General features: G+C 49.3%; 1 protein-coding gene across 1 annotated transcript in view; it reads right to left on the bottom strand.

The window, feature by feature from the left end:
- ZC3H3 (zinc finger CCCH-type containing 3) overlaps positions 1-24,572 on the bottom strand; it is a 127,070-nt gene extending 102,498 nt beyond the window's left edge. The window contains exons 1-3 of the mRNA XM_068172118.1: positions 24,453-24,572; positions 21,254-22,559; positions 19,408-19,601 (exon numbers count right to left, since the gene is read on the bottom strand). Coding sequence (XP_068028219.1) covers positions 19,408-19,601; positions 21,254-22,559; positions 24,453-24,498 — 1,546 coding nt within the window. The 5' untranslated portion in view covers positions 24,499-24,572. The remainder of the gene's footprint in view (positions 1-19,407; positions 19,602-21,253; positions 22,560-24,452) is intronic.
- Between the last annotated feature and the right edge of the window lie 577 nt (positions 24,573-25,149).

Genomic DNA, 25,149 nt, shown 5'->3' with positions numbered 1-25,149 from the left:
CTCTGTCCATCCCGTGGATGAGGAAGGGCTTTAATTTCCTGGATTGCCAAACTGCCACTTGGAAATAAATCCTAAATTTTACTAAATCAGGACAATTATTCACAGGAGGTTTGTTCACAGAACCAAATCCAGACACAAATGTTCCCACAAATGCTGAACATTCCCAATGTCATAGCTTGGCTGCAACGCAATCAGCAGCATTCCAAGGAATCACAGGAATCACTACTTCAACCTCTGCTCCTCCACTGCACAAAAATTCCCTGAAATCCCAAAAAAAACCCCAGGGAAGCAGCACTTATCATTTTCCATTACAAGTGTAAAATACTTGGAGTATTCCCAACAATTCCCAAGAGCTGAACAACATAAGGATTCATCTGTCCCTGGGAAGTATCAGGGAGGGAAGGGAGCAGTGACCCAGAATCTGAGAGCAAATAAAGATAATAAAGTGCATTTTAGAGGGGTGAATTTCCTGCTCCTGAAATTTCCTGCACTGAAATCCAGTAGGGAATACTGCAAGGAAGAGCAGAAGGAAAAGCAGGTTTATAGGAGGGAAAATGAGGAAGAGTTATGGGACTAAAAGGAAATGCTCCATTAATATTTCTCCTTAAATAACAACAGCCATAACTCAGCCTATTCCAAGGGGTGACAACGTGACACTGGAACTGGAGATGCTCTTGGGAACAACAAAACGACTTCCCGGGATAGTCTTTGGAGCCAGAATTGAATCGAGGATGAAATCTCCGTATTTTAATGGGATCACTCCACTGGCAGCTACTCAGCATCCCATAGTCATTGTCCAGGATCCCATCCCAGGAGGTGTCAAACAAATCCAAAACAAAGAGCTTGAATGAGTTGATTTTTCCTAACAATGCCCTAATTGTTGGGATAACTAATTAATGCCGGCTGCAGCCGGGAGCAGAGCCCCGTCTGCGCTAATTATGGAATTTTTAATACATTCCCTCTCGTTTCACCCGTGGAAGGAGCTCCTGGAGATAGCAAGGAGGGAGAATTGTGGAGATGCTGCTGCTTCCCAACTCTTGTTTTCCAGGCCAGCTCCAAGTGATGCTCCGTGACCAGGACACCAGGAACATCCCACAGGTGGGTATCTCATTTTTCTCTCTTCCTTGACTTCCACTTTAAGCTTTTTACTTCCCACATGCAATTCCCATTCTCTCAGGACTCAACATTCAAGAATTTTAGGGATAAACTTCCAAACCACCACCTCATTTTGTCCCTTTCTCTGGAGCTGTGGAAGAAGCAACGACGAATCCCACATGAGTGGGATGATGAAGGATTGAGCACAGATTCTCATGGAATTCAAACGTGTATTTGCTTCCAGACATGGAAATTCAGAGAAAATCCCAGGAAAGAGACTGACTGGCAGCAGGGACAGCTGGGAAAAGCAACATTTTGGCCACATCAATCCAACAGTTCCCTAATTCCCAGTTAAAAAGGGAAACACCAGCGTTTCTTCTTCCAGTCCTTTTTTCCCACTCCCACGCCAACAGCTCTTCTCATCAAGTGCTGCAAGATCCCTTGCTAACATCCCTAATTATTTAATTTTTACCCCAGATTTTCAAAAGGAAAGCTGGGCAGAAAGAGGAGATGCCCACCCATGGACCACATCCACCTCCCAAAAAGTTTGAGGGATTTTAGGACGTGTCAGCTTGAGAGATGGGCCCTGGAATGCGCTGAATCCGTGGAGCACATCCACATGGTCCCAGATCTCCTCCGTAAATGTTTTCTAACACTTGTGACCCAGCTGTAATCCAAGCTGAGACCACCTCAAGCTCCTTTTCCTTCTCATTTATCCCAATTCTCCCTTTCCCAAGATGGGATCCTTTGGATAGCAGATGGGATACACGTAACATCACGCTCTGGATCGGGATTCTCCCATTGCACAGAGCCGATTAAGGGCATATTCCTGAGGAATTCTGGAGGACAACACTATAATTCAGACAAACAGGGGAAGCCATTCCAAGATGCTGAATGATTTAAAACAGAATTCCCTGCCCCGTGATTCCCGGGTGCCACCTGTCGGAGTTTGGAGCCTGAGAAAATGCCCAGGAATGAGCAGAATCCCAAGGCACAGCTCCGCTCCACCAACTGCCGTAAGGAAGAAGCTGCTAATGGCTCCTCACTTGCTCCAGGGATTATGTCATAGCTCAAATTGTATTCCCAAGGAATGGGGTTACCACATTCCAGAGGAACGTGCTGGATACACACAGCAGCTTCCCAGGGCTGGAAACAACACGAGCAGCACAAGAGCACAGGAAAGAAATATTCCGGTGGACACACAGGGAAGTTTGCTCCAAGGATATCCCTCCAGCCAAGCCTCTCAATTTTCAGATTTCTGAGAGAAGGGACACACTTCCCTTGGAGAAGAGACACACTACCTTTGGAGACTCCAGGATGAAAATGTTCCACAGAAAACAAAAAATAAATTCACAGAATCATGGAATTGTTTTGGGTTGGAAGGCAGCCCCAAGATCATCATATTCCAACTCTTGTGCCATGGGCAGGGACACGTTCTACTATCCCAAGTTGTTCCAGGTCCTGTCCAACCTGGCCTGGAAAAGGCCAGAAAGATAAATAATAGAGCATAGACTCCTTTAACACCCTTTTCCAAAAGATTCCCACATTTCCAGGTGCAGATTTGCTGTCACAGACACAGCTCTGGCTCACTGTGGTCCTCCGGTACTTCCCACCTGTTTCTAGGGCCACCCCACATTCCAAACACATTCCAGTCCCTAAATCCACACCTTCTCCTTGTGCTGGGATAGTGAGATCCCACCAATCCTCAGATCCGACTTCCCAGATTAAAACCTTTCCCTAAATTCTATGATTTTAGACAAATCAATCTGAACAAAAAAACTTCCAAAGATCCCAAACCACGACCAGTCCACACAAAATATTCATGTGAAATCCAGAAGAAAACAGGACTTAGGACAAGATTGAGGCCAATCCATAAACCTGGTTTATTTGGAGAGCACTTCTCAAATCCACCCGATTGCACCGTGGGGACTTGGAGCTGCCAGGGAATGTCACCTGTCAAGGCCACTTAGAGGGAGAGTGGCTCATCCTTGATGTTCCCATCCCGTAAATATTTCAAACAAAAACCAATTAACACTACTCCAGGCTGGAAAAAAGCTGCTCCGCTCTTCTCCCTCGGAAATAAACTTTCCAAACTCTGAGAAAACTGGAGGGGAGGAAAAACAAGCCAGGCTTTGATGCTTTTCCTTTCCGCCTGGATCTCTCCATCACTCCTGAGGGAGAAGGGTGGCAACTCCAGGTTTCCTCTCATTCCATAAAATCCTGGCCACAAAATATCTTCAGCATCTTTCTCACTGATCCAGCTCTTCCCAACACTGATCCTGAGTCCTTCCTTTTCAAGGAATCGATAAGGCTGGAAAAGCCCTCTAAGGTTACTGAGTCCAAGAGAAGGGAATGGAGCTGGGAAGGGTCTGGAGCACCAGGAGCAGCTGAGGGAGCTGGGAAAGGGGCTCAGCCTGGAGAAAAGGAGGCTCTGGAAGGATCTTTTCACTCTGCAATTCCCTGACAGGAGGGTGGAGCCAGGTGGGAATTGGGATCTGCTCCCAGGGAACAAGGATGGGAGGGAAAGGCCTCAAGCTGCACCAGGGGAGGTCCAGCTTGGATATCAGGGAAAAAATTTTTCCATGGAAAGAACTGACAAGCCCTGGCATGGCATTCCCAGGGCAGTGGTGGAATCACAATCCCTGGAAGGGTTAAAAAAACGTGTGGATGTGGAACTTGGAACATGGGCTGGTGCTGGGTTAATGCCTAGACTCAATGATCTTAGAGGCCTTTTCCAACCTCAGTGATTTCATGACTTCTTTGGCCCTCCTCCACTTCCATCTGCCATCTCCAAACCCTTTTGATCTTCTCCCCATTTTCTTTTTCTTGATCTCCCCAACACCACTCTGGTCCTACAGGAATGGGGGCCTAAAGGATCATCAGCCACACCCAGGAGGGAGTGAGCGCACAGCGAACAGAATCTTGGAATGCTTTGGAAGGGACCTTAAGGCTCACCCTGTTCCACCCCCCTGACATGGTCAGGGACACCTTCCACTATCCTGGATGTCTCCAAGACCCATCCAACCTGTCCTGGAACGCTTCCAGAAATGGGACAACCACAGCATCTCTGCAAAATCTGAGCCAGGGCCTCCCCACCCTCACAGGAAAGAATTCCTGCCCAAAAGGGGAGATTTTTGCCCAGATCCCACAGCAGTGGGATCTGCCTGAGGTTTTTTTCCCCAGATCTCACCAATCTCTTTTTCCCAGATCTGCTCCCATCTTCCAGGCAGGAAAACCCAGGAACAACAGTAAAATCATTTATCCCAAGGTTACAGATGTCTAGCAACAGTAAAGACTCTTTGGTTTTAATCAGCTCCAATTGGATTTGAAGTACATTCCCCAGGTATTCCAAGGATTGCTGGTATTCCAATTTAAGAGTATCTCCAAATGGTAAACCCCTTTCTAGGCCACCAGAAATTCCAGAACTGGGAAAAGAAATTCCTCCTGTCTCCCACTGTCTTGGCTGAATCCCCATTTGATCCCAGTTGATTTGAACATAAAAGGTTTTATTGGTGGTTTTGCGGGAATTCATTTTGTTTCCCTTTATTTTTTCCATAAATAAAAATAAAACGAATCACCCCTAACTTCATCCATCCGCACGGACTGGAAGGAAAAATCCCATCCAGCCTTTTTCACTCAGCTGCCACATCCAATTATTTTCTCCAGGCCATGCGTCAGGAACCATCTCCTAAACATATGGAATATTGAAGCAGCAGGAGAGTCAGACTTCCAGCCCTCATCCCACCAGTGACCTGAATGAACTGGGAGCTGACTGGTTGGCAAAGCTGGAAGGAAAAAAACATTCCCTGAAAAATCTCTGGCATTCCTTAATTTTACTCTTCAGTAATCCACGGGATATCCAAGAGCGTCTGGAGCTGCAAATCCTGACTCAAGCCCAAATTCCAGGCTGGATGGGGCTCAGAGCAACCTGGGATAGAGGAAGGTGTCCTTGCCCATGGCAGGGGTTGGAATTCCATGATCTTGAAGGTCCCTTCCAATCCAAATTATTCCACCACTCTGTGATTCTATATTCCTTCTGAGTACTTCTTATCCAGGTTTTACAGGAAAAGCCAACCACTAAAAATCCCTCAGGAATGTCAGTGATGCTTTTCATAAGATAAAACAGCCTTGTCTAGTGAGAAACTGGAAGTTTATGGAATTTCTCCTTCTCCCAACGCAGCACATCCACAACCATCAACTCCAGAAATCATTTAAACTTTAAAATTGGGAAAATTCCTCAATCCTACAGGATTCAAAGTTTGGGAAAAGTTTTTAAAGCATACTGACAACAAGCACACTCCTGCTTTGAATTCCAAAGATAATGCTGTTCCATTAAATAACCCAGCCACTCTGCTCCCATGAATATTTAAAGGAGAAAAAGCAAAGCATTAGGGAATGAGGCAGCCTGGAATGTGCACTAAGATCCCTGGGAAGAGAAGACAGGAGACAAAGGAAGTGTCAGCACAGCCGAAGTGGCCACTGTGATGTCCAGGATTGGGTTTTAAGAAGATGGAATGGGAAAGGAAAAGTCTTTTCCGACACCACTTAGTGTGGAATGAGCCCTTCGGAACAGGCAGTGACTGACACGCAATGGGAAGTGAATCCATGGTGAGAACACATTAATGGAAATGCAACAAAGAGGAAAATGTCCTTTCAGTTGAAAGGAAAAACTGGCCGGGAATTGCGAGGATGGAATAACACAGTAAAAAAAATATTGGAATTGATGTCTCCTACCATGTGTTACTAGAAATATCTGGGAATGTGTTAAGGAATGAATTAATAAAAAATACAGGAATAAATCTGAATTATTCCTTCCAGTGCCTAAAGGGCTCCAAGAAAGCTGGAGAGGGACTTTGGATAAAGACTGGAGGGACAGGACACAGGGAATGGCTTCCCACTGTCAGAGGGCAGGGATAGATGGGATATTGGGAAGGAATTCTTCCTTGTGAGGGTGGTGAGGGGCTGGGATGGAATTCCCAGAGAAGCTGTTTCTGCCCCTGAATCCCTGGAAGTGTCCAAGGCCAGGCTGGATGGGGCTTGGAGCAATCTGGCATAGTGGAAGATGTTGCTGCCCATGGCAGAGGGTGGGATTGGATGGTCTTGAAGGTCCCTCCCAGTTCACACCATTCTGTGATTCTGGGATACTCCAAAAAAAGAAATCAAATTCCATGTCCAAATTCCCAACCATTGCTGTCAGGCACAGGGTCAAGGCAGAGTGTGAGAGCAAGAGGAATAACACAGAGCAAAGTCTGGAATCATGGAATTGAAAGCTGGAAAAGAGCTCCAACATCATTGAGTCCAAACCTCAGCCCAGCACCATCACCAAGTCCACCACTAATCCCTGTCCTCAAGTGCCACATCCACACATTTTTTGGACACTTGCAGGGATGTGACTCCCCCACTCCCCCAAGAAGCCCATTCCAATGCTTTACAACCCTTTTCATGAAAAACATTTTCCCAATATCCCAACTAAAGCTTCCCTGGCACAATTTGAGGCTGTTTCCTGAGGTCCTGTCCCTTACCCCCTGGAAGCAGAGCCTGATCCCACCTGATTCCATCCTCAGGAAGTTGTGGAGTGCGAAAAGGTCCCCTCTGAGACTCCTTTTCTCCAGGCTGAGCTCCCTCAGCTCCCTCAACTGCTCCTGGTTGCTTCAGACCCTTCCCCAGCTCCATTCCCTTCTCTGGACATGCTCCAAACCCTCAATGTCTTTCTTGTTATGAGGGGCCAGAACCGATCCCAGAATTCCAGAACGGATCCCAGCCTCACTTCAGAGCCCATGACATGAGACAACATAAAACAAGCTCCTGCTTCCATTAAAAAGCCCAGGGAAACTCCAGGCTGGAGATTTCCAACCTGGCAGCAGCAGAGGTTTCCCATCTCAATTTCACTCTGGAATTCTTCACTACATTTTACTTCTGGGCTTGATGCTGCTCCCGCAGCATCTGTGTGGGAATTAAGGACGTTCCATTCAGGAATGTCTCTAAGTCGAGACACTAAACAGCCCTGGAACGGGGCACAGTGTTCCCTCAGGGAATGAGAGCAATGCTGGAAGCACCCAGGAGAGGAGCTGGGGATTCCCTGTGCTAAGCCAAGGCACGTGAGAGCTGGGCCAGAGCAGAGAGAAGGAGCAGGGATCCCACTAAGCAGGGAGAGAGTGGAAAAATGGAAATAAAGGAAAATATTCCAGGCATGGGATCCTGAGGTTTAAGTTATCGATGAGTCCAAGGGGCTGAAATGTCTTGGATGTGTCCAGAAAGTGAGGGAAGCAAATAAAGCCAAGGAGCTGCTCCAGGGGCTGGAGATGGGCTGGGAGAAAAGGAAAGACTCTGTGGAGACCTCAGAGCCCCTTCCAGTGCCTAAAGGAGCTCCAAGAGAGCTGGAGAGGGACTTTGGATAATGGATAGAATGCCAGGACAAAGGGAATGGCTTCCCACTGCCAGAGGGCAGCGTTAGATGGGATATTGGGAAGAAATCCTTCCCTGTGAGGGTGGTGAGGCCTTGGCACAGGATTCCCAGAGAAGCTGTGGCTACTCCATCCCTGGAAGCGTCCAAGGGCAGGTTGGAGCAACTCCAGGTCCTGGGGCTGTGTCCATTCCCAGCCCATTTGCCACAGGGATGCTCCAGCCCTGAAGGGAGGCAGGAATAACTCCCCACGTAAACACAACCTCCTTTTGGAATTATTCCGGCAGCGGGGCGGCTGTTGGGAATCGCAAGCACTGGCACCTGTTTATCTCGAGGGGCCAGGCAGGGCCTGGGAAGAGATAAACAAGGATATCAAGTTTAGGACGCTTTTCCACAAAGCTGCTTTCCCCACGTTGTGTCCAGGCCATGGAATGTCTGTCACCCACGCCCTGCCCGGCCCCACAAGGAGAGTGGTGACAGTGGGAGAGTCGCTGGGCTGGGCATCCCCCTGCTCCGGGGGCTGGAATTGCTCAGGAGCAGGGATCGCTTTACCGGCATTGTATGTCCTAAACATTGTTTTCCTAAACCCCTTTGGCTCAACAAGTGTTTGTTCACTTCATGCCCTGTCCTCACCTGTCCTTTGCAGGCCCCATCGCCCCCAAAGATCCCAAAAAACTGGATGTGCCACAAAATCCAATCAAGCAGATTATTCCCAAGCTCTGGAAAGAAACTGCAAGGTCCAGTCTGCCAGGGTGGATTTTATCACTGATTCCTCCACGTCCAAAGGCAGCAGGAAGGCACAGGATACCTGCGGGGTCATGATCATGAAATCATGGAATTGTTTGGGTTGGAAGGGATCTTAAAGATCATCAAAATCCAACTCCCTGACACGGGCAGGGACGCCTTCCACTATCCCTATTGCTCAAATTCCCATCCAACCTGGCCTTGGACATTTCCAGGGATCCAGGGGCAGCCACAGCTTCTCTGGAAATTCCATTCCAGCTCCTCACCACCCTCACAAGGAAGAATTCCTTCCCAATATCCCATCTATCCCCACCCTCTGGCAGTGGGAAGCCATTCCTTGTGTCCTGTCACTCCATCCCTTGTCACATTCCCAAGGTAATCCCAAAATCCACTGGGATCATCTCTTTGTGTCCTTCTTGAACTGGGATGGCCCAAAGCAGCCACTGGTTACCACCATGGCCCCACCAGTACCACAAAGAGGGTTAATGCCAGCTGGAATTCTGTGATTCCTAAGCCCCATTTCGGCTCTGGGTTTACTGGGATCTGAAATGTCTGGGATCTGAAACATTTGGAAACAATGAATACAAACTCTCCAGAAAGAGATGAAGAAATTGATGAGAAGGTCTTTCCAATCCTAGAGATCTGAGGAAGGCCATCTTTTCCTGTCAAAGGGAATCATGGAATGGTTTGGGCTGGAAAGGACCTTCAAGACCATCCAGTTCTACCCCCGTGCCATGGGCAGGGACACCTTCCACTATCCCAGCTCCAAGCCCTGTCCAGCCTGGCCTTGAACACTTCCAGGTATGGGGCAGCCACAGCTTCTCTGGGAATTCCATTCCAGTTCCTCACCAACCTCCCAGGAAAGGATTCCTTCCCAATATTCCATCTAACCCTGCTCTTCTTCAGCTTATTTACATTTATCCATTTCTTTAGGGCATTTCATCCTTCAAATATTCCCAATGGGGACTCAGCTTTCCCTGGATGTCAGGAAGGTCTCCAAAACCACCACTGACTTACACCCACAATCTGTGGAGTGATATTTCCTTGATTAATTATTATTTAGACTTCTTCATATTTGGGAAAGTGACTTCATTAACCCCATGGAAAGGAGGGTTAAAATTAAGAAAGAAATAAAAATCCAGCTGCCATATTGAAAGTCCATTAAGCCAGGAAAAGACCCAACTTTGGTGCTTCTAAACATCAATTATTCTGGAATAATTAATTAGCAAAGCTCTAACAATACATAAAATCACTCGCCTCTGACTCTTCTGATAATTTATGCAAGATTAAAGTATCGCTGTGGTTGCCTTTTCTGGTGCCTAATTCAGCATTTTCTTTTTCCTTATGGAAGCAAGACTCCAGATTTAACTGCTCTAATGCCCTTTTACAGTGTTTGCTGTAGTAAAATCTAACAGCCACTCCGGCAGGCGAGCTGGGAAATGATGGATCACGGAAGCTCACGGAAAGGGGAGCACCGTAAAATGCCCCAGTTAATGTGGAGAGAGCAGAGTAAATCTTGTTTTAAAAACAGAGCGGGATCTCTGATGGACTCGTTTCACCCCATCAAATTCCCTTTTGATTTGCTTCCTGATAAGGGAGGGCTCCACTCCTTGATTCCTGATAACAGGGAAAGCATTTGGAAGTCATCACTGCTAAATTAAGGTCACCAATCACTGCAAACACCTCAACCCAGCCAGGAACCAACATTATTTGGGTGGCAGGTTGGGCTCTTCTTCAAAAGGAAAGGATTCCTTGCTTCTTTTAATCCCAAAAGGAGCATTTGGCACTGATCCACCTGAGACTTGGGATTCAAGCACATTTTCCCACCTCATAGCTGGATAAAGAATGGATTGGGAGCAGCTCCAAGGAGAAGGACTTGGGGGTTTTGGTGGATGGAAAATAAGACGTGCCCCATCCATGTGTGCTCACATCCCAGAAATCCCCCATATCTTGGGCTCACCCCACATCGTGGGCAGCAGGAGGGGGGGAATTCTGCCCCTCTGCCCTGCTCAGGTGAGACTCCACCTGGAATTCTGCATCCAGCTCTGGGATCCAACATCAGGAGGATGTGGAGATGCTGGAACAGAGCCAGAGGAGGCCATTGAGATTCTTCAGGATCTGGAGCCCCTCTGCTCTGGAACCAGGCTGGGAGAGCTGGGAATGTCCAGCCTGGAGAAGAGAAGGATCCAGGGAGACCTCAGAGCCCTTCCAGTGCCTAAAGCAGCTCCAGGAGAGCTGGAGAGGGACTTGGGACAAGAGATGGAGGGACAGGACACAGGGAATGGCTTCCCACTGCCAGAGGGCAGGGATAGATGGGATATTGGGAAGGAATCCTTCCCTGGGAGAGTGGGCAGGCCCTGGAATGGAATTCCCAGAGAAGCTGTGGCTGCCCTATCCTTGGAAGTGTCCAAGCCGAGGTTGGACGGGGCTTGGAGCAACTTAGGATAGTGGAAGATGTCCCTGCCTATGGCATGGCATTGGAACTAGATGATATTCAAGATCCTTCCCAAACCATTCTGTGATTCCAAGGGAAAAAAAAAAAGTTTGATGGCACATCCCACCCACTCATGCTTCCCTGGGTTCTCTCTGCCCCATACAAGGACAAGATGTCCAAGGACATTTGCCAGTGCCGTGAGGGACAACAAGGAGTTCCCCATCGCAACCAACACTGGAGTTTACAGCCCACACTAAATCTCCAAGAATTCCCATGCCCTTTTCCAACGGAGACCCCCCTGAGGGCAGCTTAAGGGCTGATAACACGTAGGATCAGCTTTGGAGCCGATCCCGTCCACACCTCCACACAAAATCCCCACTTGACACCACTCCAAACAATCCAAAATAGAAACAGCCCCCCGAAAACTGCACGCGTGGGGATTATCCAGAGGCACAGGGGAGGAGGAAACGTTCCTTGAACTCAGATTTCCTGAGGGATGACAGCAAAATTCCCATTGACAAGCGAAGTCAAGGCATTTCCCCAGCCCTCAAGCTGAAGCAGAAATTCCGGCAAAGCTGCTGGAACAGCAGAGTTTTGTAGGACTCGGGAGATGCTACCGAGTCCACAAATCCCTTATTCCAGGTGCACTCTGGCATCTGTTCCATATTCCAAGGGGTTTTGCTTGTTTCCGGGGCTTTGTAGAGCACACGGAGCGATCCAGCAAGTCCTGGAATGAACGGCTTAACTCGGCTCAGCAGCCAGGGAGAGGAATTTCCCTCTGATGCTTCCGAGTCGTTACAAGGAAAATCAAATGGGAAGATTTCCACGAGAAAATTTAAAAACTAAGGGTGTAAACCGGGATTTGGGAAAGAACTGGAAGCAGAAAGCAGAACAGAGAAACCTACACAGGTTTTACGGGGAATTGAGCATCTGCCAGGGCGGGATTTTGGGAATCCTGACAGAGCAGTGGAGGATACTCTGATCATCCACGCTGGCAGCAGTAATTCCAACTGTGACAGTGCTGGGAATGCCATCAGACAGTTTATTAAGTGGGAGAAAATAGCAAAAGGAAGGAGGAAAAAAACAGGGAAAAGGGACTCATTGTCACTTTTCAGATTATGGGTTTTTATAAGAACATTGACCCACTTTTGTTTTCCTTATTTTTATTTAGGAGCCCAAGGAAAGACAAGCAGAGGGATAAGAGGGATCAGCACTGAAATTCCACTCAATTCCAAGCAGCAGGTCCAAACTGGTTTAAAAGCTTCATTTTTGGTTGGATTAGGAGACTCCTAGAGGTCCCTTCCAGGCCAAAGCATTCCATGGACAAATAAATATCTATTTCCAAGCTAAAGACCTGTTTCCAAGAGCACAGAGTGACAGGATAAGGGGGATTTGCTTCAAACTGAGCATAAGTTCAGATGGGATATTGGGTAGAAATTCTTCCCTGTGAGGTTGGTGAGGTCCTGGTTGCCCAGAGAATTTGTGGATGCTCCATCCCTGGAAATATTTAAGGCCAGCCAAGCCCTAGGAGGCCAAACAAGGAGTTAAGGACCTAGTGCTCTGTTTCCCATTTTTTTCCCTCTGTTTTTTTTTTTTCCCCTGTCTATTTTAGTTCCACACCGTGCCATCCCTGAAACGTTTGGAGTCTTACACAAAGCCCCCCACAGACCTGGAAATATCAAGGGTCAGAGCAAATGGAAGGATCTCATCCATCCCCAAAGCCAAATATTTTTCCTATTAGTGTATAAATAGACTATTCCCCAAAGAGCTGCTGGCTACCAATGGAATTTCCCAATCCAACAGAGCTGGAGCTGCACAGGAGAGGGTCTAAAATAGGGACTGAGATAAAAATATTGAGGTAAAACTACCTAAAACAGGGATTGAGAGGGGACTTTCATTAAAAAATGGAATGGTTTGGGTGGGAAGGGACCTTCAAGGTCATCTCCTTCCATGGGACACATTCCACTGGACCAGGCTGCTCCAAGTCCCATCCAACCTGGCCTGGAATACTTCCAGGGATGTGGCTTCCACAACAAATTGAGTGTGCAGGTCAAATTCCACAGGGAAAGGGACACCCAGGAATTGTCACCTTCAGGATCCCCATTTCCCTCTAGATGTTCCCTCTGTCGCAGTCACCAATTTCCCCGATCCCAAATCCAACGTCTACACGGGAACAATTCCTTGAGCAAGGCCCATCCCCTCGCTCCCAGCAGGCTGTTATTTTTAAAAGAGGGCTCTGCAAAGAGAATTCCCAATCCTGGCTCCACGCCTGCAGCTCCTCTTGCAGCTCGGGACAAGTCACCTGGAAATGCCAAGTCAAGGCGGAAACTCAAAACCGTTACTTACGACCACTGACGTAACCAGGCCCGGCAAAGAGCCAAGAATGTGAACTTTTCCCAATTCCTGAAGGAGTGAGGAGCCACCTCGCCAGCCACGCTCCACCCCTGTCTCCCAAGGACAAGCCAAAGGGAAGAGAGAGCTGGCAATGGAATGATTTCCAAGCAAGGTCAAACTTAGGTGGGACAGAGGAACGACAGAGAGTGGCAACCTTGGAAGGGTTTGGATCAGCTGGAAGGAACTTGGGAAAATGGGAGTTTTGGATCAGCTGGAAGGAATTTGGGAAATGATGGAGCAAAGAAAAAGATGTGATAAACTCCGAGGAGTTCTGTGTGTGATCCAAGGGCTTCCCTGAGGGACGGGATCAAGAGCTTAACTCAGCCGTAACGCGATCGGAGGCGTCGCCTCAAAGAGCAGCAAAGCCTCACACAACTCGGAAAAAAAATAAAATAAATATAAAATAAAACACCAAACAAGGGAAAAAACCTCCAAAATTCCCTCAATTGCTGTCCCAATGGGAATCAATCCGCTGCAAACGTCAAGGAAAAAAAAATAGAAGAGGGTATAAAATCCAGGGCTGAAATTTTCAGAGCTGCCAGAGGGATCCAAACACCCGGTGTCAATAAAATTATCAGCAGCTGAGCATTCGGATGCCACCCATAACTTGCTCCTCACCATTTACACCCCCTTTACTCGCTGGAGTAATGCAAAGCAGCTCCTGCCACTTTTGCCTCCAGCGTTTTTCCAAGCAAACACTCCTTGCCCATCCCAACCCCTTCATGGCACATCCTGTGGAGCAAGGAGGAGAGAAATGAGGGTTTTGGGGAATTATTTGGAGGGTGATTCTGGTAGTAAAGCGTTGGAGAAGCTTCTGCAGATGCAGAATGAAACGAGATTTCAGAATCGTCTGGAATTTCTCTTTAGGAAGATGGGAAAGCAAACAGGATTCCTTCTGTTTGGCAGTTTCAACAGTGGGGTGGCAGCACAGGAAAAGCAGGAAGCTGATAACACAAACCACTGGCTTATCTCAGTTTGGAGCAGGAGAAAGGGGATGATAAGCAGGGAAGGAATATTTTCAAGGGAAGCAACAAAAATACAGGTTGCATGTAGTGGATCCGACAAGGATGTGCTCCCAAATTTCTCCTCCTCTGGCCATGGAGTTGCACAGCCACAGATGGGGAATTGCAAAAATTGCAACAATTCCCCATCAACTTAAGCTGAAGGAGGGAAGGTTTACTGGGAAATTGGGAAGGAATTCTTCCCTGGGGGGGTGCTGAGGTCCTGGAATGGAATTCCCAGAGAAGCTGTGGCTGCCCCTGGATCCCTGGAAGTGTCCAAGGCCAGGCTGGACAGGGCTTGGAGCAACCTGGGATAGTGGAAGGTGCCCCTGCCCATGGCAGGAGGGTAGAATTGGATGATTTTCAAGGTCTCTTCCAACCCAAACCAATATGGGATCTAAATTCCACGATGAACCACCTACCCCTCCCAGGAAAAAATCCCAAAGCTCTTTAGAAGTTCCTTTAATACCCAGACCTGGAATTCACAGCAGGAAAAGGGAGCCAGGCTTTGAACTCAGGACACAGCAAAATAAGTTGATCCTTGAGGTCCCCCCCCAGCCCAAACCATTCCATGATTCCAAGTTCACCTCAAGTAGGACACGACCAGTCTCACACGGAACCACCCAACCCAGCAAGCACCGAATTATTTAAGGAACAAACACAACATAAATAAAGAAAAGTCCCTGGAGAATCTCCCTCCTGCTTTCTCCATCTCCTGCTTCCAGCCAGCTGTGACCGTGCCGAAGCAATCCCGGAGCAGTCCTGCCTGGAAGGGGACATTACAGAGGTGGAAAAGACACAGAGGAGCCTCTTTGTAATATTCCATGATCCCCCCGGGCGAGGCGCAGAGCCGGTGCTGCTGAACGCTGCACTTTTGGATTCAATTAAAGTGATTATCTGTTGTGCCAAATAAATTGTGTCCAGCATCTATCCTGCAGGATTTTACACCTCCAGCCTCATTATTCCCTAACTGTTTCCTCCTGTTTATGCTCTCTCCAATTAAATTGCTGATAATATGAGCCAAAATAAAAAACGAGCGCACCTTGTCCGGAGAAAATTGATTCCCTTTTTTTCCTGCACCGGGCGATTGCCAGGTTTTATATACTCTGTTCCTGGCGATCATTAGTAATTCAATTTTCTTTTTATTAGCCCCCTTATCTGCTGAGCAATATAGTGGCAGAGCTGACCTCTTTCGCACGGGTAAATGTTTAAAATCTTTTCCCTGATTAATTTTGCCAGTTAAGGAAAAGAGGAGAAATGATCCGGCTCTTTGCCATCACAATGAATAAAGCTTAATGTTGATTGTGATGGAATTTCTAATGCCAAGGAAATTGATTGAACGCAGCAATTACCCCGCAATAGGAACTCCAGGGAAATGGGATGGTTTTCTCCCCGGCCGTAGCCTTTTGGTTATTTAAAACAATCCAATTTGCAAGGATAATTATATATTAGTGTTTTATCTGCCACCGGGAATGAACATGGGAATTTTGATACTGGCCCGGCATTAGCAGGTTATTGCTGCAAATTACTCCAGATCTGCTTTCTTTCACATAAAGACGAAATTAGGCCATCAATAACCAGAAAAAGGTGGACTGAGGAGATGGGAGAGGCACGAGTGCCCTCTGCAGGGCTGTGTACGCTTCCCAAAATCCCCAATTCTCCTGGAAAAGCCCTCGATTCTCCTGCAAAAATCCCAATTTTCCCACATGTACCACGCAGTCGTCACTCTCATTCTCCTTGTCCATACATTTGCCACATCTCTGATGTTAAAATGAATTAGAGAAAAGTCAAGAAATCTTCCTTGGAAGCACTTATTCCTAGTTTTTTCCAAGGAAAAAATCCTGGGAATAAGAAATGACAGCTTGGATGCCCAAACAGGATGAGCCAAGGAATGGTGAGGAGAAGTTCCCAACTACCAGAACTCATTTGTTTGTCATCAAAAAATAGGTTGGGAATAAGCCTCATCGTGCAAGAAATCACCGATAAGGACAGGAAAAAGCTGTTGGGAAAGCGTGGGACTCCCATATCCTCTGGCACGGGACTTTTAGGATGGGAAAAGCAGGAATATCCCACTGTTATCATACCTGGATCACTCAAACCTCACTTAGAAGTTGGCGTTTTCCCTCAAAACTGGTGAGAAAAAGATGCCATTCCTGAACTTTTGGGAATATTCCATCTTCAGTTTGGAGAAAGCAGATAAAGGATTCCCAAAGTGATGGGACAGGACGTGGACAAAAAGCTCATTTGGCATTTAGACTGGCTGGGAGAGCTGGGAATGTCCAGAAGAAGGGAAGGATCCAGGGAGACCTCAGAGCCCCTTACAGTGCCTGAAGGGGCTCCAGGAGAGCTGGAGAGGGAATTTGGACAAGGACCTCAAGCGCCAGAGCACAGGCTTTCTACTGCCAGAGGGCAGGGATAGATGGGATTTGGGAAGGAATTTCTCCCTGTGAGATTGGGAATGTGCTGGAACAGAAGTCCCAGAGAAGCTGTGGCTGCCCCTGGATCCCTGGAAGTGTCCAAGGCCAGCTTGGATGGAGCTTGGAGCAACCTGGGACAGTGGCAAGTATCCCTGCCCTTGGCAGGGGATTGGAATTCCATGATGTCCAAGGTCCCTTCCCATCCAAACCATTCCATTATTTTATCCAACACAGTGGCACCCGAGGCCTTGATGATCCTTGTTGGTCCTCCAGCTTTTCCCTGGATAAGTAGAGAAACAACCACCATCTTTTATCCCTCTCCCATCTCATCCCTGAGGATCCCAGAGGTGAGGGAGGCAGCCGGACCTGGAACTTTCTCCCTGCTCCACCATCCCATTGGAAAAACTTCCATTTGGGACACACTCCAATATCTAAGCTGTTATTAAACATCCCACTTCATCAAGTATTTCGGGATTAATCTATAAGAGCTGCAGGTGGATCTCTCATGGAACAGCCCAAGTAATTTGAAGAAAATTCCTACCAATCTGCCACTTTCCAGTGGCTCTCTGATCCCTAAATAAAAGCAATTCCCACAGAGGGAAGTGGACAGAGCATTGGAAAACACCAATCCCATTTCAAGACTCAGCAATTTCTGGAAGAGCTTCCCTACCGATGAGACCAAACAGATCCATTTGGGTCCAAGAAGGGAATTGGAAAGTCAGGAGACAGACCAGCACTTGAGAAAAGCAGGAGCAATGTCTTTATACAGGCCACAGAGCTGTGTCACAGATCCCAAAATCCCGTGGAACAGGACAAACAGGACACCAGCCAGGCTGTGTCACCACAGGTCCCACATCAGTGGGGATGGGAGGGACTGATCCAGCTTTTCCAGCCACGCTGCCGTGCAGGAAGTTGGGAGCATTCCTCCCCTCTGTCTTTCCCTCCAGAAATGGATCCATCCCCCCTGCTCCGTTCCTGCCCCACTCTGCTCCCAGTGTATCCCAGTAACCCCATTTACTTCCCTCACACCTGTCCAAGGAGAAATGGAAAAGACTGGAAATTCCACCACTTTGTGGTGATTAATACCCACAAATTTTTGCTGGGATTAACATCCACACTTTGCCCCAAAAGAAACCAAAGCATCCTTCCCAAAACCTCTTGGATAACCTGGAAGCCAGGAATTGAATCCACAAGATTTCACTTATTCCCAGCTCCCTGTGGAACCAGAAGACACTGGCACCACATCCATAATTAAACACTTACAGGGAATATGGGAGTTGTCCCAGTCCCTGTGAGCATCCAGGACCTCCCAGACTTGGGAATATCCCTGCTCCATCCACCACCCAATAATTTTTTCCTACTAAACCTGGGGGGAAAAAGCCCCACGGGAGTCCTGGAGCACACAGAGGAACAGCCCTGGAATAATTCCACTGCTTTCCAAACCCAGAGTTTAAGAATATTCCAACACATAAAGCTGCAAATCCTCTGCCTGGGATTGAAGCTCTCCAAGAAAAATCTTGAAGTACAAAAGGATTCAAATCCAGAAAGTCAATTTTAATCAAAGGGAGCAAATCCAAAATTCACTGAGGGAATTTCAAGGCAATCCAGGCCCTTCCTGAACTTCTCTGCAAAGGAAAAGGTGCCACACAGAGAAGCATCTGCCAGGAAAGGCTGGATAATTGGATCCACTTTTGGAGGGGGGAATGAACTCCCTGCTCTCCCAAGGTCACTTTCAGACCTATTCCCTTTTTTTTTTTTCTTCCATTCTCCAACTTTCTTTATTTGCCAACTTCCCAAAGCCTGGAGCAAAACCGCATTCCTGCTTTATTTTCTCATTCTTATCCAGTTAAAATCAAGATAAGATTTTTCAGTGTGTGAACATTCCCTTCGATCAAGGAACTGGGATTCCAAACAAGCTGATATCCCTGGAAGCATCACTGCATCAATTCCCTCCGAGGTTAAAATGCTGTGGCAATCCCAAATTGCTCCATGTCTCCAGAGCTTTCTGTCTTTTCATGGAATCATCGAATGATTTGGGTTGGAAGAACTCAAAGATCATGGAATTCCACATCCCTGCTATGAACAGGGACACCTTCCACTACCCCAGGCTGCTCCAAGCCCCATCCCAGCTGGCCATGGTCATTTCCAGGGATCCAAGGACAGCTACAGCTTCTCTGGGAATTCCATTCAGGGCCTTACCACCCTCCCATGGAAGAATTCCTAACCGTGCCCATTGGAATGGCAGTGGGAAGCCATTCCCTGTGTCCTGGCACTCCATCCCTTGTCCAAAACCCCTCCTCCAGGAAAATTCAACATCATCTCAACAAAGCTGTTTGAACACCAAATAATCCCAACATTTAACAGGAGACAAATCCCAGCTACTTCTGATCCAAACCCCTCTCCCAGCTCCTGCAATTCCCACAGGGAATTTCATGGGGCCACAGGGAAAATGTGCCTCATATCCACCTGAAACAACTGAATCCCAGGCAGGGGAAGCCTTTTATCCATAAAAATATCCCTAGGGAACAGAAGAACCAGACTTGAAGCCAGCAACATTCCAGACACTGAGCTCTGAGTTCTGCTCCAAGGCAGCAGGGCATGGATGCAAATTCCCTGTTCCCAAACACGATGGATTCAGTATTCCACTATTACTGGTGTTTTAAGCAAATTAGATCCAAAACTGGACACCATACTGGGATACAGGTAAGAGATTTGTGTATTCCCCAGGAAAACCAGGAAACAGGGTTTTTTTTGTGGAGACGCCAAAAGGACAACACGGATATGAAGTCAAACCTCTCCTCAGTGTTTGCTCCAGGACCAACAACACCTCCAGGACAACTCAGCAACACAGTCCCAAAGCCAAGAACCCTTGGAATCACTCCACCGAGCCCAGTAAGCCCTTGGAATGCCTGTTCCTACCTTCCTTGGTGGCCACCTGTGTCCTAGTCGCCGGCATCCGGCAGAGCCGGTGCTTGGAAATCTGCACCAGGCCCCGCGGCGAGGAGCGTTTTGCCGTCACCGAAGGTTTTCCCCGCATGGAATTTCTCCTCCGGAGGTGGAAGCGGCTCTTCAGAGCTGTGGTGGGGGAGATGCTCTTCTTGTCCGTGGGGGAACTGGGAAAGGAAACGTCACACGGTTAGGAGGGGGCAGGGAAGTGGCCAAAACCCTCCTGGTGTTCTTCTCCAGGGCTCCAAGAGGAGTCAAATCCCACCAGGATTCTCCTCTTGCTGAGGGGGAAGGAGAATCTCTGAAGAAAAAATTCCAAGGAAACAGGCAAATGTGAAGAATTCCTGGCAAGGAACAGATGGAGAATGAGGTGTTTGAAGCCAAACTTACTCACTGCCTTCTGCTCAGCAGATGTGAGGGACTGAATCATGGGATCATGGAATGGTTTAGTTTGGAAAGGATCTCTGAGATCGTCAAGTCCAAGCATTTCCCAGCAATGAAATTTCCCAGCAAGGCCACCACCATATCCCCAAGTTCCACATCCACAGAGATCTTAAATCCCTCCAGGGATGGGGATTCCCAATGCCCGATCACCCTTTATACAAAGGAATGTTCCCAATATCCAAACTAAACCTCCCCCGGAGCAGTTTGAGGCTGTTTGCTCACACCCTGTCCCTTGTTCCCTGGGAGATCCTGATCCTTCCTGACTTCACCCACCTGTCAGGGAATTTAGGGAGCCAGAGGGTCCCCCCTCAGCCTCTTTTTCTCCAGGCTGAGCTCTCCCAGCTCCTTCAGCTGCTCCTGGTGCTCCAGACCTTTCCCCAGCTCCATTCCCAAGTCTGGACATGCTCCAGATCCTCAATATCCTCCTGCCAGGATCTGAGGAGCCTCAGCAGTGCCCAGCACAGGGGGATGATCCCTTCCCTGGTTCTGCTGGAATTTACCAAGGTGTGGGAGGTCTCCTTGAACTGCCAAAAAATCACAAACATTCCCAACTTCTCCAGGCTGCTCCAGAGTGATTTTCCCAGCACAATCCACCCACTGATGGTTTTCCAGGCAAAGCAGGAGGGCAAGGCAAGGATGGAAACCTGCTGGGAAGCACTGAAGGGATGTGGGAAACAGAAGCAGGAATCAACACAACAATTACGAGAATTTGAAATTAAATCAAGGAAAATGCAGCTTCCTTTGCTGAGTGAGAAAATGTCAGTGACCACAGGGATTCACAGGATCCAGCTCTGGATCACCCAACATCAAGAGGACATAGAACTGCTGGAGCAAATCCAGAGGAGGCCCTGGAGATGATCCAAGGGATGGAGCCCCTCTGCTCTGGAGCCAGGCTGGGAGAGCTGGGGGTGTTCAACCTGAAGAAAAGAAGGATCCAGGGAGACCTCAGAGCCCCTTTCAAGGCCTAAAGGGGCTCCAGAAATGCTGGAGAGGGACCTGGGACAAGAGATGGAGGGACAGGAGACAGGGAACACCTTCCCACTGACAGAGGGCAGGGATAGATGGGATATTGATAAGGAATTTTTCCCTGGGAGGGTGGTGAGGGGCTGGGATGGAATTCCCAGAGAAGCTGTGGCTGCCCCATCCCTGAAGTGTCCAAGCCCAGGTTGGACAGAGCTCGGAGCAGCCTGGAATAGTGGAACGTGTCCCTGTTCATAGCAAGAGTGTGAAATTCCATGATTTTTAAGGTCTTCCAACCCAAACCATCCCATGATTCCATAAATCGTCCAGCACACAACAACCCTCATTGGAATTTCCCCCACAGCCACAACCTGACATGAAACCCACAGACACAAAATCCAGATGAAAAACTTACCCCACATTCCCTTTCCTCTTGATGATTTTTGTCCGACTCTTCACTTTGTAACTGGACAGGGCAGCCTCTCCTTTCATCCCACCGGGAACAACGGATGCCACACCCGGAGCCGGTGGGACAGAGACGATTCGAGAGATATTTGGGGCTGGAGCCTTCTTCTGGTCCTCGGATCTCCACTGGAATGCTGACTTGGAAGTGGAAGGCAAAGTCTGCAAGCTGGAGGCTTTCCACTTATATTTACTGGGAGAAACCCCCAGCTTGGATTGCAATCCCAGTTTCTTTATCTTCGTTCCCAAATCCGCCTTGGGGGAGATTTTAGCACCTTTGTCCACTCCCCCTGTGCCTTTCTTGGAATTTTCGGCTCGAGGGCTCGCCCACCTCTTCACAGTCCGAGAGCTTTTCCCAGGGTTTGCTACCCAGGTGTAATTGCTTTTCCTGAATTTCTGAGATTTGCTGGAGATGGGTGCTGAGGCAGCTTTTTGGAGAGCGGGAGCTTTGGGAATTACGGGAAATCTGCTCTTCACCAGAGTCTCCCCAGCCTGAGCAGGTCGAGAGAGCATCTCGGTGTTCCCAAAGAGTTTGGGATGTAGGGAAGCATCCCGGACTTCCTCACTACTCGGCTGCCCTGGAGAAAGTGGTTCTGCCTTGATCCGTACCGAGTGCTGGACTGGCTCCTGACCTGGAAATTCCAAAGGTTTTTGTGGCTCCGACTTCAGCGTCACGGCACTTTCACTGGTGCTTCCAGAGGCGGAAAAGGAGCTCCCAGCTCCGCTGCCAGGCAGGCACACAGTCCTCGACGTGGAACTGAAGGAAATGGATAGGGAAGGTCTTCTCTCTTCTTCCCGGAGAAGAGATTTCTGGATATTTCCATCCACCGAAGGAGCCACCGCTACTTCCCGCCCAGAAAACTCGCCATAAGGACCCACATTTTCCTGGCCAGCCTTTAGTGGCACCTGGATATCCACAACGATGTTCCCATCCGTGGTGAAGTCCACGTGTCTCTCCGGGGACGATTCCGGTGCTTCAGGAGTCTGGCTGTCCCCAAGGCTCCCAAAACCCTGGGAAGTGCTGGAAGCACTTCCCACGTCATACCCTGATCCCGGCAGCCGGTTGTCCAGGGAGTATTTTTTCCTCCAGGAGTGAGTCTGGCATGGGTGGAAATTCCTGGGAGCCTGCTGGGGGTACCTGGTGGAAAAGGCTCCTCTCCTGGTGTAGCCGGGCTGGCGGGGGTTGTTCCACCTCGGAGGAGCCGATGCCGCCGGACGTGGGACATTCCCGTGCATGTTCCTGTGGCTGTTTATGAGACCTGAGGGAGAGAAGACAGAGCATTAATTCCCTGATCCCGTGGGAATCTGAGAGCAACACAGAGCTGCTCTTCCTTGCACTGGAATTCCACCATCACTCGGGTTTCGGATGAGCCAGGGTGGAAGGAGAAGTCATGGAATCACAGCGTGCAGGAATGGTTTAGTTTGGAAAGGATCTTCAAGAACACCTGGTTCCACTTCCATGCTAAATCCCTGGATTCCACAGGTTGCTCCAAGCCCTATCCAGTTTGGCCTCAGACACTTCCAGGGATCCAGGAGCAGCCACAGCTTCTCTGGGAATTCCATCCCAGCCCCTCACCCCCCTCACAGGGAAGAATTCCTTCCTAATATCCCATCTACCGCTGCCCTCTGGCTGTGGGAAGCCATTCCCTGTGTCCTGGCAGATCCTGATCCCACCTGAACTCCACCCTCCTGTCAGGGAATTTTAGGGAGCCAGAAGATTCCCCCTGACCCTCCTTTTCTCCAGGATGAGTCCCCCATCTCCCTCAGCTGCTCCTGGTGCTCCAGACTCTTCCCAAGTTCCCTTCAAAGCAGAAACAAGGACACGCCAAGGCTTTGTCCCTCTGGAAGCCAACATCCCTGTTAATTTGGGAATTTCTGCCCTTGTCCAGCCTCGGTGTTTAGAAAACCTTTCCCATGAGTGATTCCCTAAGGAATTTGGAGCCCAGTGTTTCAGGCAGAGTTTTTCCTTCACCAGGGTCACGGTGCTGCCAGGAGAGCTGAGTCAGCACATTCCTCATGGAAAAGCAAGGATTGTTTTCCTCCCTCTCATCATTTCCCCACGTAGGAGCTCCTGGAGAGGCAAATCCCAAGTCCTGAGCGGAGGCTGTGGCCTCACTAATGAGGAAAATTTACTTTGAAGGACAAAAATAAAGGGATTTGGTGCTAAAATAAGCTCTGGTGCTTTCCAGAGCTTGGGAAAAGCACATGGATACACATCCCACCTCTGTGCTCCCAGCCCGGGGCTGTGGGACAGGGAAAAGCCCCCTCCCAAAGCCAGGAGAATTCCAGATCCTGCCAAGAGCAGGACTGTGGGAATTCCCTGGTGTGGGGACCCCAAAATCCCCCAGCACTCCATGGGCTCTGTTCCCTCCCTGCCTTGGCCCACTGGGCATTCCTGGGTCTCCTCCCTTTCCACCTTTTCCCAGCACTCCCTGGATTGCTTCCCTCCTCCCCCAAAACTCCTGAATCCTCTCTTCTCCCCTTTTCCTTGCTTCTGCCAGCACTCTGGGATCTTCCCAATCCCCATCCCACTCACACTCCCCCCAATCCCAACCCTAAAATCCAACGTCCCACCCCCACCAAAGACTCCCCAGATCCCATCACAACCTGTCCCAGGGCAGATTCCGAAAATTCCCTTAAAACACCGCGCCGCCCCCCAAAATTCTCCAGATTTCCCCTGATCCTTACTCCAAGTCCTCTCACATTGCTCCCAGCCGCTCCCTGATTCCCAATCCCAGCTTTTTTTCCTCATCCCTCCCTCCCTTTTTTCCCCTCAGTGTCCCCTCGTTTCCCGGTGTCTCCCGATCCCTTCACACCCTGGAGCACTCGGATCTCCCGGCACAGCCTCTCCCATTCCCGATTTTCCCGATTCCCCCCCAATTCCTGCACCCTGGAGCACTCGGATCTCCCGGCACAGCCTCTCCCATTCCCGATTTTCCCGATTCCCCCTCAATTCCTGCACCCTGGAGCACTCGGATCTCCCGGCACAGCCGCTCCCATTCCCGATTCCCCCCCAGTTCCCGCACCCTGGAGCACTCGGATCTCCCGGCACAGCCGCTCCCATTCCCGATTTCCCCCAATTCCCGCACCCTGGAGCACTCGGATCTCCCGGCACAGCCGCTCCCATTCCCGATTTCCCCCAATTCCCGCACCCTGGAGCACTCGGATCTCCCGGCACAGCCGCTCCCGTTCCTCCATTCCCGCAGCGCTCCCGCACGGCCCCGTGGCGCTTTACGTCATCAACCGGCGCCGCCAACGGACCCACGTGAGCGTTCCTGTATGGTCACGTGACGCCCGCGACCGTTGCCAGGCAACGGGGACGGGACAGCGCGGCCTAAACTGAGCCCGGGGCTGGGCCTGGGCCTGGGCCTAACCCAGCCCGGCCTGGCTGGCCCCGGCCTCTGTCCCAGGCCTGGGATAGTAGCCAGGTTGTCCCCTGTCCCCATTCCAGCCTGGCCCAGTTGTCCCCATTTCTCCTGTCCCCATCCCAGCCTGGTCCAGCTGTCCCCATGTCTCCTGTCCCCATCCCAGCCTTGTCCAGCTGTCCCCATTTCTCCTGTCCCCATCCCAGCCTGGTCCAGCTCTCCCCCTGTCTCCTGTCCCATCCCAGCGTGGCCCAGTTGTCCCCATTTCTCCTGTCCCCATCCCTGGCTGTTTGGTCCAGCTGTCCTCATCTCCCAGTGATCGTATGGCTGCCGCATTTTTCCCATGACTGTTGTCCCAAAAATGGTTCTTCCACACAGTGTGCCTGATCCACAAACTGAGCCAAAATACTGGAATTATTTACAGTTCTGGACAGGAAAGGGGGAGCCTGTTTCTCCTCCTCCTGGCCTTGGTTGTTTCTTCACC

Source organism: Anomalospiza imberbis, chromosome 1 (genome assembly GCF_031753505.1).
Source record: "Anomalospiza imberbis isolate Cuckoo-Finch-1a 21T00152 chromosome 1, ASM3175350v1, whole genome shotgun sequence".
In the NCBI taxonomy this organism is placed as follows: Eukaryota; Metazoa; Chordata; class Aves; order Passeriformes; family Viduidae; genus Anomalospiza; species Anomalospiza imberbis.
Note: the sequence above shows the minus strand (reverse complement) of the source record. Positions and strands in the feature narration are given on the sequence as shown.